General features: G+C 57.9%; 1 protein-coding gene across 7 annotated transcripts; it reads left to right on the top strand.

The window, feature by feature from the left end:
- The first annotated feature begins 1,473 nt into the window (after window positions 1–1,473).
- SH2B1 (SH2B adaptor protein 1) lies at window positions 1,474–10,943 on the top strand. 7 transcript variants are annotated; one of them, XM_066383160.1, is made up of 11 exons: window positions 1,474–2,102; window positions 2,215–2,327; window positions 4,506–5,536; window positions 5,792–5,893; window positions 6,113–6,204; window positions 6,300–6,475; window positions 8,510–8,713; window positions 8,902–9,113; window positions 9,262–9,486; window positions 9,881–9,980; window positions 10,159–10,298. In XM_066383160.1, coding segments are annotated over exons 3-11 (2,055 nt in total). In that variant the 5' UTR covers window positions 1,474–2,102; window positions 2,215–2,327; window positions 4,506–4,594; the 3' UTR covers window positions 10,161–10,298. The 7 variants fall into 7 exon arrangements, with proteins under 7 accessions (XP_066239257.1, XP_066239254.1, XP_066239255.1 ...); XM_066383158.1 differs by lacking the exons at window positions 1,474–2,102; window positions 2,215–2,327 and adding exons at window positions 2,369–2,508; window positions 4,109–4,136 and having other exon boundaries at window positions 6,369–6,475; XM_066383155.1 differs by lacking the exons at window positions 1,474–2,102; window positions 2,215–2,327 and adding exons at window positions 2,372–2,508; window positions 4,109–4,136.
- The last annotated feature ends 1,713 nt before the right edge of the window (window positions 10,944–12,656 follow it).

The raw sequence follows: 12,656 nt of genomic DNA, 5'->3' as shown, positions 1-12,656 counted from the left end.
CCACAGACCTATCTCTGCTGGAGAGCTCCCCCTGATTGGCCGTGGATTTCTCCTGTACTGTCTAGTACAGGAGTCACTAGGTATATGTCCCTTAGTCACACTAGCCACGTTTCAAGGGCTCAAGCAGCCAGTGGCTACCACACTGAATAGTGCCAATATAGAACACTTCAGTTACTGCAGAAAGCTTCACTGGACAGCTTAGACACGTTTCCAAACTTAACCTCATTAGCAGCCCCTCACCTTCCTTGTATTCCTCAACTGTTTCTGTCCTAGGCAACAATGCGCCAAACGCAGAGAAAGGGCGTGTAAAGGTATCAGGGAGGAGGAAGACGACCACAGAAACTAACGTCTTCTTCATTGATATCTTTCTCTGGCCCTGGCCGGTTGGCTCAGCGGTAGAGCGTCGGCCTGGCGTGCAGGGGACCTGGGTTCGATTCCCGGCCAGGGCACATAGGAGAAGCGCCCATTTGCTTCTCCACCCCCACCCCCTCCTTCCTCTCTGTCTCTCTCTTCCCCTCCCGCAGCCAAGGCTCCATTGGAGCAAGGATGGCCCGGGCGCTGGGGATGGCTCCTTGGCCTCTGCCCCAGGCGCTAGAGTGGCTCTAGTCGCTGCAGAGCGACGCCCTGGAGGGGCAGAGCATCGCCCCCTGGTGGGCAGAGCCTCGCCCCTGGTGGGCGTGCCGGGTGGGTCCCGGTCGGGCGCATGTGGGAGTCTGTCTGACTGCCTCTCCCCGTTTCCAGCTTCAGAAAAATACAAAAAAAAAAAAAAAGATATCTTTCTCTGAACTGGGAAGATGGGCAGACAGAGATGGTGATGGGGACACTGACAAAGGCCGTCTGTGAGCTGATACTAGTTTGGTTAGAGCAAAGGTAGATCTGGGGAACTAAGGCTGGCTAGGCCGGAATTTGTCCTTCCACAATGAATTTTCCAACTCCATGGGCAGCCTCAGCCCTGAACAGATAATTCTTGTGTTGAGTTAAAGCATTTTCCCATAGCCAAACTCTTGGGTCACTTGCCTCTGCGTTCCAGGATGAGCACTTAATCTAAACCAGGGGTCGGGGAACTTTTTGGCTGAGAGAGCCATGAACGCCACATATTTTAAAATGTAATTCTGTGAGAGCCATACAACAACCCGTGTACCTTACATATTATCCAATAAAAATTTGGTGTTGTCCTGGAGGACAGCTGTGATTGGCTCCAGCCACCCACAACCATGAACATGAGCGGTAGGAAATGAATGGATTGTAATACATGAGAATGTTCTATATTTTTAACATTATTATTTTTTATTAAAGATTTGTCTGCGAGCCAGATGCAGCCATCAAAAGAGACACATCTGGCTCACGAGCCACAGGTTCCCGACCCCTGATCTAAACCAATAAACTAACATCAGTTCTGGAAATACTGCAATCTCAGAAAAGAGACATGCTCCTACTAGAGTTGCTAAGCTATTAGGACTTTAAGTCTGAAGCTATGGAAAACCATTATGCTGCTTAGAGAGGAGAGCCTGCCCAAAAGTGATGCGTGGTGAAAGCAGAGCCTAGAGAAGGTGAACCACAGGTTCCTGACACCATTTGGCCCTTTTATTCAGCTAGTCCTGAAGAAACTTAATCTACTGTAGAATTTTCCATTGCTTGTGCAAATAGATTTCCTTATTGCTTAGGTCAGTTGGAATTGGTCAATGAGAGACTGGATTGATGATCTCTTTGTGCTTAAGATTTAAACCACCCTCTAAGCCTTAATGATTCTCAATTTCTGTATCTGGCCTTCTGGCTCTCCTGAACTCCAGACTGTATGTCCACTTGCCTCCTGACGTCCAAAAGCATGTCCAAAACTGACCTCATTATTTCTGGCTCTCCCTACCCCCGCCTTTATTTCCCGTCTCAGATTTGGAGTCTCTTCCGACCTCCAGTCGTGTTTCCTCAGAGAAAGCCAAAGTTGTAAGTTCAGGCCCCTCCTCCTCGCAGGTCCTCACCAAGGTCACCCGCGTCTTCCCTGCCCAGCTCCTTGAGGGCGGTATCACAAAGCCGGCAGCAGCACGGCCAGGCGCTCTAGGCTGCAGTGGGCTCTACAAAAAGTCTTCTCATCTCACTAGTTTCCGGTACCAAGTAGCCGCTCTAGCCTTCAACAGGACTTCGAGCCTCTTACCCTTCTACCCCCTAAAGTGGCTTCTCTATGGTTGACTTCTCTTCTTTGTCCCGAATTTCCTCCAGGAGGACGCTCTGGTGGGACCCAATCCCTCCTACGGCTGCTTCTGTCACCGAGCCCTCCAAGAGTCACACCCTCTTCAATCTTCAGGGTTGCGCGGAGTGGGAGGATGGCAGAAGTGAGCGTGAAGGTGCCCTTCCCTCTCGCCGCTCTTCTCTATGGTCGCTTCCTTCGGTGACGGGAAAAGGGGTCCCGGAGCCTGCGCAGAACCGGGCTGGGAGATAGTCGCGGAGGGAGGGGGCAGGGAGCGGGAGCTGCCGCCACCGCCGCCGGAGCTCACCGCGGGGACCGAGATGCAGGTGGGACCGGAACCGGAACCCCCCTCTTCAAGTCCTTCTTCCCTCTCCGCGACCCGGCCGCGGCGCCTCCGAGGAACCCTGGGTGGGAGCGGGCGTGGGGGGAGGGGAGGCAGAGGCAGGAGGGGCGCTCGGCCCGGAATAGTGCAGCAGACAGGGCTGGTCCCCAGGAGACTGCGGCCCTGGGGAATGGGTGGGTAGAGGGGGTCCAGGGAGTAGGGTCGGGTCAGAGCTGACTGCACCCGGCCCGGAGGGTCCGAGCCAGGAGCGGGGCCTGCACCCTGCACCACCCTTCCTTCGGGAAATACCAGAACTGAGTCAAGAGGCAGGTGCACGGGATAGAACGTGTCCAAGTCCTGCTTGACAGAAGAGAAACTGAGTCACCAGCTCAGGACCCGCGTGGTCAGCGGGCCTGAAGGGGGCTGGGTCTGCCTGCGGTGTAGAGGATTGGGTGGGCCTGTGTGAGTTGAGGCGGCCTCTGCCTGGAGATGGGTTTCTGTTCTGGTCCGCACCTCTTGGCTCAGTTCCCTTGTGCTCTGTGACTCTCGCATCTTCTGGCTTCTCGTTGGTTTGGAATTGTCCCTATGAGTGGAGCCATCTCAGTGTGTAGGGCCTAGGCCAGGGAGGAACAGGTAGGGTTGCTGACTGGGGGGTCTGAACAGGAGTTTGAGGTTCTGGGTAGACTTTTCTGAGCTGTCCTGATCCTAGTCCTGGTGCCAGTCATCCCCCAGTATAATATGGGGGAGGAACACTAACGGAAGAGCCATGGGTTGTAAATTCCGTGCCCAGCTCTGCCATTTGCTAGTTGTAAGACCTTGGGATGTCTCTTTCTTTCCTTTCTCTTTTAGAAGATTGGGACCCGTAAAGATAGTAATGATGATAGTTGTTGATTACGTGCTTACTTTGTGTCAAGCACTGACACGTTCCATTTAATTCTGGGGTTAGGGATCATTAGTCTGTTTCATAGATACAAAAACTAAAGCTCAGAGAGGACATATAATTTGTTCAAGATATCACAGTTGATAGGTGTCAGAGCCTGGATTTCATCCCAAGTCTGACTCCATGACCCAGGACCTTAACCAGCAGGCTACCCAGCCTTTAGGGCACACTCCCCCGACCCCCATGAGAGAAGAGGGAGGTGAAAAGTCCTAGGACCCCAGCTCCCTGTTATGTTTTATTTACTTTGTGGCCAGCAAAGACTTGCCCTGACCCAATTCATAGTCTTTCCTCACCTGGTGCTGCTGCCTCTGAGCCCCAGACGCAAGGGGCGCCGAAGAAGTGGGCTGTGACCACCCCAAGCCTTCCCCACGCAGTGCTTGGGTGCTGGGCCCTGGGGTCAGCTTTCCAGACAGTTGCAGTTTCAATCCATCCTCCATCTGTCCTCAATGAGCACTCTCCCTCCTCAGAGCTGGACCTCAGGATGCGTGAGACAGGGTCTCTAAGCTCTGCAGGCCTAGCTCCTCGGAGAGCTGGGGCATTGAGGGGACTGTGACTGAGGCCGGTCCAGTGAGTAGTCCCTGGGGACAAGAACTATGCAGTGGGAAAAACAGTAGACTTGAAAGTCTGAAACTTTTCTGAGCTTCGGTTTCCTCATCTGTTATAGAGGTTATTCAAACCTCTCCCAGGGAAAGGTAAGAACAGCACACGGGGAGTATGTTCTTGCTGTTGATAAATATTGAAGGATCTGTTGTAGAGAAGGGAGGTGACATGGAAAAGATTCCTTTTTAGAGGAAGAAGCTCCCACAGCCGTTTATCACTCCCGGAACCAGAACCTGGGGAGTGGGTTGGCAAGGCAGCAGGCTCGGCGCAGGCTGAGCCCTGGGGCGCTGGCTGGCTGGGGCTTGTGGGCTGCGAGGGTCTGAGAAGGAGAAGGGATGCACATGGTGTTCTTCCCGTTGCTTTCTGGGGCGTCTAGACCAGTGGGGTCTGGCTCGGGCGGGGCTCTGACCCAGTCCCAGCTCAGCAGTGACGTGGTGTCTGTGCCTCTCTTCCTTCTGCAGCTGCTGCCGCTCACTTCGTGTCTTCTGGCCGCTTCCCTCTTTGCCGCCCCTCCCCACAGGCGCCCCCTCTCCACCTCCTGGGGACCATCATGAATGGTGCCCCCTCCCTGGAAGATGGGGCCTTCCCCTCCCCTCCCCCCGTGCCACCCCCCCCTCCTCCTAGTTGGCGGGAGTTCTGCGAGTCCCATGCCCGGGCTGCTGCCCTGGATTTTGCCCGCCGTTTTCGCCTCTACCTGGCCTCCCACCCCCAGTATGCGGGGCCTGGGGCCGAGGCTGCCTTCTCCCGCCGTTTTGCGGAGCTCTTCCTGCAGCATTTTGAAGCTGAGGTGGCTCGCGCCTCTGGCTCCCTCTCCCCACCCATCCTGGCTCCTCTGAGTCCCGGTGTGGAAAACCACCCTCAGGACCTGTCCCTGGAGAGCTGCAGGGTGGGTGGGCCCCTGGCTGTGCTGGGCCCCTCTCGATCGTCGGAGGATCTGGCTGGGCCCCTCCCTTCCTCGGTCTCTTCCTCTTCCACGACCTCCTCCTCGAAGCCAAAGCTAAAGAAGCGCTTCTCCCTCCGCTCAGTGGGTCGCTCTGTCCGCGGTTCAGTCCGTGGCATCCTGCAGTGGCGGGGGGCCGTTGACCCTCCCTCCCCAGCCGGGCCCCTAGAGACCACATCAGGCCCCCCGGTATTGGGTGGAAACAGCAATTCCAACTCCTCTGGTGGGGCCGGGACCATTGGCAGGGGACTGGTTAGTGATGGGACATCCCCGGGGGACAGATGGACTCACCGCTTTGAGAGGCTGAGACTCAGCCGGGGAGGAGGGGCCTTAAAGGATGGAGCAGGGATGGTGCAGAGGGAAGAGCTGCTGAGCTTCATGGGGGCGGAAGAGGCAGCACCTGACCCAGCTGGCACGGGCCGGGGAGGAGGGGCGGCCGGGCCCACCTCAGGGGCAGGCGGGCAACCCCAGTGGCAGAAGTGTCGCTTACTGCTTCGGAGTGAAGGAGAAGGAGGAGGAGGAAGTCGGCTGGAGTTCTTTGTACCACCCAAGGTGAGACCCAGAGGAGGGGTGACTGGGAGTGAGTGACTGAGCTGCCCACGGGACAACAGCCCGCACACATAGCCTTGCTGCCCTTGGTTTCTAAAGCTGGCCCCTGATCCTGAGATGGGAGCTGTGGGCAGGACTGGGAAAGGAGCGTTACTGCTTTTTGCTGACTTCCTGTAGAAGGAGAGGGGAACCACTGGAGGGAAGGGCAGGGTAGGCTTCGCCCACCCGGAACCTGGATCTTGCTCCCTTCCGACCTAGGCATCTCGGCCTCAACTCAGCCTTCCCTGCTCTGCCATCACGGACGTGCGAGCAACCACAGCCCTGGAGATGCCCGACCGGGAAAACACGTTTGTGGTTAAGGTGGGAGCTCCCGTGGAGCACCTGGGTCGGGGAGAAAGCACTTGGCACACATAAGCAAGGGACGCTGGTGGAAGGAGGTGCGCGTAGATCAGGTTCCTGGAGAGCATGTCCCTGAGGCTCCAGCTTCTCAGGGAGAAGGAGGTTCTTGTTCTCAGTAGTGGTGACTGAAGGCCTCAGGCCGACTGGAAACGGCTGTTGGGCCACCTCCTGTCCCCGCAGGTGGAAGGCTCCTCGGAGTATATCCTGGAGACAGCCGACGCCGTCCACGTGAAGGCCTGGGTGTCTGACATCCAGGAGTGCTTGAGCCCAGGGTGAGGAGCCTGGCCGCGCGGCACTGGGGACCAGGGCTTGGGGTGGGGCGTGGCCTTGTGCTCACATGTGAGCGCCCTTTTCCCTGTCTCTGCAGACCCTGCCCTGCTACCAGCCCTCACCCCATGACCCTTCCTCTGGCCCCTGGGGCCTCGTTTCTTACAAGGGAGAACCCAGACAGCCTGGAGTTGCCATGCCTGAATCACTCAGAGAGTCTGCCCAGCCAGGATCTACTGCTGGGGCCCAGCGAGAGCAACGACCGTCTGTCGCAGGGTAAGGGTGGATCCCTAGAGATCTGCGAGTCTTAGGACCTGCCACGTTAGACCCCCTGCTGTCAGGCCCCAGGCACCCTCCATGCTCTACTGTGTAACCCATTCCTGCCCCTCGGCTGCACACCCTACACACCAGATGTTTGTCCTCTGTTCCTGAGCATGCCAAGCACAGTTGGCCATTTAGCACCGTGAGCATCGCCACCCCCACAAGTTCCAGGGAAGCTCCTAGACTGCCTTCCATGCCCACCTTTTCCGTAGTCCTTGTACAGACCACCTGTGTCTCTGGACATGTGGCAGTGATACCAAATTTCCTCTGGACGCTGTACTTCTCGGCCTGACTGACCACAAACATGCCCGTACCTGCCCACATAAACACACGGACAGCCTGACCCCAGCTCACCTTTCCACACTCCACTCCAGTGTTTCTCAGCTGCCGGTCCGCCACAGACTTCACTGGTCCACAAACACGTTAACAACACAGGTGTTTTATGAAGGTGATAGACCCGGTGGTCTCAGTTGGATTCACTTACGCTCAGGGTGGTTCTGCCTGAGCAGTGTCCAGAATTACTCTGTTTGCGTCGGTCCCAAGTGTACAAGAGTTGGAAACTGCTGCCCGCCGCTCTGAGCCAGTTTCACAGCACCCAGCACACAGGCTGGATTTGGTGAGGAAAACAAAGGATTGAGTCTTTTTTTCAGAGACAGAGTCAGAGAGAGGGATAGACAGGGACAGACAGACCAGAACGCAGAGAAATGAGAAGCATCAATCATCAGTTTTTTGTTGTGACACCTTAGTTGTTCATTGATTGCTTTCTCATATGTGCCTTGACCGTGGGCCTTCAGCAGACTGAGTAACCCCTTGCTTGAGCCAGCGACCTTGGGGTCCAAGCTGGTGAGCTTTGCTCAAACCAGATGAGCCCGTGCTCAAGCTGGTGACCTCAGGGTCTCGAACCTGGGTCCTCCACATCCCAGTTCGACGCTCTATCCATTGCGCCACCGCCTGGTCAGGCAGGATAGAATCTTAAAGCTCCAACGGACCCTACACACCGTCAGCTCCAGTCCCCTCAGTTCTCAGGTTGCTAACACCAGGAAGGAGAAGTGGCTTTTCTGATATCACCTGAGAGTCACTGACATACGTGGGCTGTGCCAGTTTGATGCCTGAGCCACTGCTGTCTACATAGACGCCTGTTTTATGAGCAGCGACTGTGCAGCATTCCTGTAGGCTCAGGCCTGCCTCTCGGCAGACACTCAGGAGTTCCCTGTGCCTACCTGGCCCTGTGCTAGGCTCGGGCAGGGTGGGGAAATGCGGGCATGCCTGAGACCACCTCCTCGCCCTCCATGGACTCGCAGCTGAGTTGAGTAGACAAGACTCTCAAATGGGGAGCCTTTGCTTAGTGTCCCCGGGCAGCACAACAGGAAGTGCCTCGGGGACTCAGAGAGGGAGGAGAGTCGGGGAGGTGGAGTGGAGCGGAGCAGACGGACTCCTACACCCCGAAGGTGAGAGGAGAGCACCGCGCGGTGCAGGCACGGGGTCAGAGCACAGACCAGCAGTGCGGGGAGCCTCCCAAGATTTGGAAAAACTGGGTGGGACGAGGGGGCTGAAGTGGGAGCTACGTGACTGCAAGTTAACGTGGCGATCGAGTGGCTTAGGTTGGGGGGGTGACTGGCATGAGGGTCTTTGATGCCTGATATTTGGAGGCTTTGACCTGTTGGCCAAAAAAAGGACCCCGATTTCATGTAAAAATATTTGAGGGACTCTACTGTCCATTTCTGTAGCAATAGCTGTCAATGAGGCACTTTTGGATTCCAGGGTTTCCTTTCAGCATCTGTAGTCCCTGCACAGCATGTGGAACACAAGTTAGCTGTCGGTAGACAAAACAGAACATCGGAGTCCCTGTCTAGAGAAGGACCCGGCATTCCAGCCGGCTGACCCCCCCAGTGCGCACAGGCAGGCTGGCGGGAGCTGGCCTGGGCAGACCAGTCCCGCTAAGGACTAGCTCCCGGTTCTCAGCGCGGCCCTCCTCTGCTTGCTTTTCAGGGGCTTATGGGGGCCTCTCGGACCGCCCCTCGGCATCCATCTCCCCCAGTTCTGCCTCCATTGCCGCCTCCCATTTTGACTCAATGGAACTGCTCCCCCCAGAGTTGCCACCCCGCATCCCCATTGAAGAGGGACCCCCAGCAGGGCCAGTTCATCCCCTCTCGGCCCCCTACCCACCCCTGGACACTCCAGAAACGGCCACAGGTACCAGAGGTGTGAGTGTGTCTCCGTCCAGGCCTGGTCGCCTGCCTGGCTGGAACTCTTGTCTTGGGGTCCCCAGGGGTCTGACCGGGGTGGGGGGGGGCAGAGAGAAGTGACCCAGGAAGGGTTTCTTCTCCCAGGATCTGGGAGGCTTCCTGACCCAGGTTTCCCTCCCTCTCTCCTTCCGGAAGGGTCGTTCCTGTTCCAGGGGGAGTCGGAGGGAGGTGACGGGGACCAGCCCCTCTCGGGGTACCCTTGGTTCCACGGGATGCTCTCGCGACTCAAGGCTGCCCAGTTAGTGCTGGCCGGAGGCGCCGACTCCCACGGGGTTTTCCTGGTACGGCAGAGCGAGACGAGGCGGGGCGAATACGTCCTCACTTTCAACTTTCAGGGCAAGGCCAAGGTGAGTGGCCGAGGACACGGCTCTGAGCTGCGGGCGGGCGTGGGCGCAGTGTCGTGGGTGGAGGCGGGAGCATTGCCCTCTGAGGGGAGATGTGCTCTGGTCGGCAGGGGCTCGGGCTCCTGCTTCACCTTGCCCGTCCTGCCCTCAGCACCTGCGTCTGTCACTGAATGAAGAGGGCCAGTGCCGTGTCCAGCACCTGTGGTTCCAGTCCATTTTTGATATGCTCAAGCACTTCCGGGTGCACCCCATCCCTCTGGAGTCTGGAGGCCCCAGTGACGTTGTCCTTGGCAGCTATGTCGTGTCCTCCCAGCGACAGCAGGGTGAGCAGAGCAGGTCTGCAGGGGAGGTGCCCGTGCACCCAAGAAGTGAGGAGGTGTGTGTGCCAGAAAGGTGGGGGGCCTGTGAGGAAGAGACGCTTTGTTCGGGGAGCAGGGGGGCGAGGCCTGTGTGCTGGGGTTTCAGAGGGAAAGAAATGTGCCAGAGGAGGCAGGAAGGCAGCGGGCTCCTGGCTGGAGCCGGGGAGGAAGCCGAGAGTGGGCTGGTGCATTCCCATTCCATCAGACGCCTCTGTCCCATCACTTGTCTGTCTCCTGGATACATCCCCCCTTGTCTTTGCCTCTTCTCACAGCCTTGCCTGGGCCTGCCCTTCTTGGGAATGCTTGGTTTGATCCCCCTCCCTCTTCCCTTGATGCCTGATGTCCCTGTCTGATCTCTCCCTTTTCCCCACCCGACATCCCATCTGTCCCCACGTTGCCCCTCCCCCCCAGGCCGAGAGCAGGCCGGGAGCCATGCAGGGGTGTGCGAGGGAGATCGATGCTACCCCGATGCCTCCTCCACCCTCATGCCCTTCGGAACGAGTGACTGTGTGTAAGTGTGGTCCTCCTCTCACCGCCGCCCATGATCCATCTTCCATGGATGGGGGGTTGCTCAGGAGACGGGATGTGGGGGAGATAGCACATGGTGCGGGGGGTCGAGTGAAGGGGAGGCTGCGCTAAGAGCTTGCCTCCCTCCACAATCGGTCCGTCTCACTGCTGTTCCTCTGCAGAACCGAGCACCTCCCACGACCCACCCCCGCCCCCTGAGCTCCCCTCACGGACAGATCCCCCACCTCCTGGGGCAGAAGAGGCGTCGGGGGCGCCAGAAGTGGCGGCAGCAACAGCCACAGCAGCCAAAGAGAGGCAAGAGAAAGAGAAAGCGGGCAGTGGAGGGGTCCAGGAAGAGCTGGTCCCCGTGGTTGAGCTGGTCCCCGTGGTTGAATTGGAAGAAGCCGTAGCACCAGGCATGGAGGTCCAGGGAGGCCCTGGATCTGGTGGGGTCTCTGGGGCAACACTGATGGTGCAGCTCCAGCAGCTACCACTAGGGGGCGATGGAGAAGAAGGGGGCCACCCCAGAGCCATTAATAACCAGTACTCTTTTGTGTGAGATACCCTACCCCCACCTTTCTCCACTTTCTTGCTCCCCAGCCCTCAGTTCCTGAGATAGGCTGGGCAGGGACATAGGGGAGTGGTAGGAATTCCCTCCCTCCCCATATGCTTCCTCACCCTTGATGGCCAAGGGCATATACGTTGGTACAAGAAGAGGTTCAAGAACCCTGTTACCCTCCCAGTTCATACACTACAGGTGCCCCGTCCCCTGGGGAGGGGATTCGGGCCCCATTATCTCCCCGAGGGGCTCTCATGGTCAGCCCCACCCCTGGGGGCCATTTCCCCATTAACTACCCCCCAGCCCAAGGAGGGGTGAGGGAGAAGGGCTGTCAGTTAATATTAAGGTGTTGTTGTTGTTGTTTTAAACAAAATGGAGACGCATAAATAAATAAAAGGGTTTATCTCAGTTCATTGTGGTGGCTGTGGCCAGTGTTTGCAGTGGGGGCTGTGACAGGCGGGTCAGGAAGGTAGCCCACTCGTGCTGTGAGCTCCAGGGCTGAGAGGCCGGGGGGCCGGGTCAGCGGCAGTCCGTGGCGCTCCCTCGTCCTGGCCTTTCCGTCTGTGGCCCTGTGAGGGCTGTCCTGTTGGTAGAGCGGTAGGCGCAGAGCCAGACAGCGCTTCTCGGGGTCTGCAGCCGAGTTCTCTTAACGGGACAGCACAGCAGCCAGCGGCCTAATGATCTCCAAGGCCCTTCCTGCTCTGAATTCTTCCCACCGTAGGGAGAAAGCAGGCAGATGGAGAGGACGCTGGGCTGGGGGCGCGGTCCCTGTTGGGAAAGAGAGTGTGGCGGCCACAGAGCGTGGCTGCAGAGGGGCCCAAGGGCAGGCGGCTCCCGTTCTCGGAGCCGAGCTGCGAAGCCGGGGGGTAGGTAGCCAGGAGCACTGGATCCCACTCCACAGGAGAGCTTTGCCTCTCCTGTGCTGTGTGGCCTGGGCGAGGTGTAGCCAATCCAGGTCTCAGTATTCCCATCTGTAAAATGAGCTGCATCTAGGTTGGAGCTGCTGACTTGATTTGCTTGACCTGGGTAATGTTTCCACTGGAATTTCACTTAGAAGTTCAGATTATTGGCTTCTCTTAAAAAGCAGACAATCCAGCCTCACGCAGGTCACCTTCCACATCTGCTGGTCCCTGCCAGACCACTTCCCTCATGACACATCTGCCCTGTGGGTGTTTGAGTTTGCAGTACCTTCCCTTCCACCATCCTGCTCTCCCCCACTCTGCCCTCACTGCCCACCCCCCAGTTGAACCCAGGCTGTGCCCTCCTCCAGTGGGGGGCACCCGTGGGCTTCCCAGTTGTGCGGGTGGTGGGTGCCAACGAGGAGGGACCAGATTCGCAAGACCCTCGCCTGTTTTGCTTGACCCTCCCCCCCCCAGCGCTGCCTCTTGCCATTCTGCCTCCTTTTCCTCCCAGGCAGCGTGGAGAGACACTCCCCACTCACGCCCCTCAGCCTCTGCCCCCACCGCCAGGCCCTACCATGCTTATGACCTTGCTATTCTAGGCCTCATGTCCTGTTGGAAGATGGACAGGGGACAGCTGGGCTCATAGGCCACCGGCTTGGGGCTAGCCGGGGGAAGCCTGCTGGCTCTCCCGGTTTTGTCTAATCCCGGGGATCCCCCAGACCTTGGCCTCGGGAGACTAGGGATAGAATTGGCCTTGCAGAGGGGGGATGGTTTGGGGACCTGGGTGCCCTATTCTAAAAGCGAGATGGTGAGGGGAGACTGGCACCTCGGCGGAGGCAGGGCCTGATGATCCTCCTAATCTGGTGGCAGCTGGTGCTAGGAGCCTCCCCGCCCCCTACACCCTTCCAGCCCTCTGGGACTTGCCTTCTGAAGATAGATGGGGAGGGGTACATGGACCCCTCCTGTGCCCCAAGATGTGCATGTCTCGGCTGGAGGAACCCAAGAGACTACTTCCCTCTAAGCCTTTAGGGATGTTTCAACTCAAGTTCGGAACTGGTCAGGGATTGGTTAGGCTCTATAACCGTATCCTTCAGAATTAGACCTCTCCCATCCTACGTCTCAGCCCTCAGATGGGAAGGGAAGAACACCTTCCAAGTCGGGGCGTAGAGACCCCCAGTGGGAGGGATCGGAGAGAGAGCACCTCACTGCTCGGCCTTCC

This window comes from Saccopteryx leptura, chromosome 4 (genome assembly GCF_036850995.1).
Source record: "Saccopteryx leptura isolate mSacLep1 chromosome 4, mSacLep1_pri_phased_curated, whole genome shotgun sequence".
NCBI lineage: Eukaryota > Metazoa > Chordata > Mammalia > Chiroptera > Emballonuridae > Saccopteryx > Saccopteryx leptura.
The sequence above is the reverse complement of the archived record's forward strand: the minus strand, read 5'-3'. Positions and strand labels throughout refer to the sequence as shown.